The 1,452-nt window shown below is 51.2% G+C and overlaps 1 protein-coding gene across 1 annotated transcript in view; it reads left to right on the top strand.

Annotated features, from left to right (window-relative positions):
• Positions 1-271, top strand: part of dop1b (DOP1 leucine zipper like protein B) — a gene marked incomplete at both ends in the record, with an annotated part of 31,093 nt that extends 30,822 nt beyond the window's left edge. Inside the window, 1 exon segment of the mRNA XM_080839290.1 lies at positions 26-271. Coding sequence (XP_080695416.1) covers positions 26-271 — 246 coding nt within the window.
• Between the last annotated feature and the right edge of the window lie 1,181 nt (positions 272-1,452).

The raw sequence follows: 1,452 nt of genomic DNA, 5'->3' as shown, positions 1-1,452 counted from the left end.
CCTCTTTCTCTCCTCTCTCTCTCAGGAGTTGAATGGTGTAGTGGGGGAGTCGTGCACGGAGCGGTTGGAGTTTCCTCTGCTGACGCTGCGCTCCCTCTCCTCCGTCACCCAGCTGCACCCCTTCCTCCACACCGTCAGCTGCTCCTTCAGCGGTCGCCCCGGAGACGACCCCTGGCCCGTGGCCGAGTACCCCGCCCGCAGCGCCGAGGGGGTGCTGAGACGCCTGGAGCACATCAGCGAGGGGGAATTCCTCAGCAACATGGAGGGATAGAGACAGGGAGAACGGAGGAGGAGAGAAGAGGAGGAGAGAGGGGGATGGAGGGAGAGATGGGAGGGGGGGGTTTAACAGGAGGAGGAGGAGAGAAGAGGAGGAGAGAGGGGGATAGAGGGAGAGATGGGAGGGGGGGTTTAACAGGAGGAGGAGGAGAGAAGAGGAGGAGAGAGGGGGATAGACGGAGGGAGGGGGGGGGGGTGAAACAGGAGGAGGAGAGAGGGGAACGGAGGGAGGGGGGGGTGAACTGGCAGGTAAACTGGTAGTCATACGAGAGGAAAACTAGCAGAGGTGGTTTATAGGTGGATTATTTATTAGTTAGCTGAGAGACAGAGGGACACAGAGATCTGGTTGGCAGAAGGACAGACAGAGACAATAACAGAGGTGGCAGGCAGGTAAGCTATGGAGGAGTGTAGTCTGTCTGTTTATAGAGCACAGAGGACAATCGGAGAGGACAGACGTCTTTCAGAGGGGACAGCTGGTCCTGAGATCTTTCAAGTCTGTCCTCAACTCTGGATGTAGTGCTGGACATGAGATGACTCTGATAAGGACACCAACAGCAGCAGTGCGTAGAGCGTCTCCTGTAAAAGACCGATATGAGTTTTACCGTGTCAGTGCATTGGTGTACTGCTCTGTTACGGACATGAGTGCATACTTAAAAGGTAACAGAGCATTGGAGTACTGCTCTGTAAAGGACGTGAGTGTGTACTTAAAAGGTTACAGAGCATTGGAGTACTGCTCTGTAAAGGATGTGAGTGTATACTTGAAAGGTTACAGTGCATTGAAGTACTGCTCTGTAAAGGACGTGAGTGTATACTTGAAAGGTTTCAGTGCATTGGAGTACTGCTCTGTGAAGGACATGAGTGTGTACTTAAAAAGAACATGAGTGCGTACTTAAAAAGAACATGAGTGCGTACTTAAAAAGAACATGGGTACGTACTTAAAAAAAACATGGGTGCGTACTTGAAAGGTAGATACCACTTTGGGCTCTGAGCGCCTTCCATGTCAGTCAGTGTGCTTGACTGCGTGAAGAGGCTCAATGAGCAGCAATCGCACAAGACAAATGTAAAGACTTATCTCACTGGTTCGTGGTCACATAAAAACGCTGAATGTTGTTCCAAAACAGAGCAGAAATGTGTTCTAAGCTTGCATTGTACTGCATGTGTGTGTGTTGATGTGAA

The sequence above is a fragment of the Sprattus sprattus genome, assembly GCF_963457725.1.
Source record: "Sprattus sprattus genome assembly, chromosome: 5".
NCBI lineage: Eukaryota > Metazoa > Chordata > Actinopteri > Clupeiformes > Clupeidae > Sprattus > Sprattus sprattus.
Note: the sequence above shows the minus strand (reverse complement) of the source record. Positions and strands in the feature narration are given on the sequence as shown.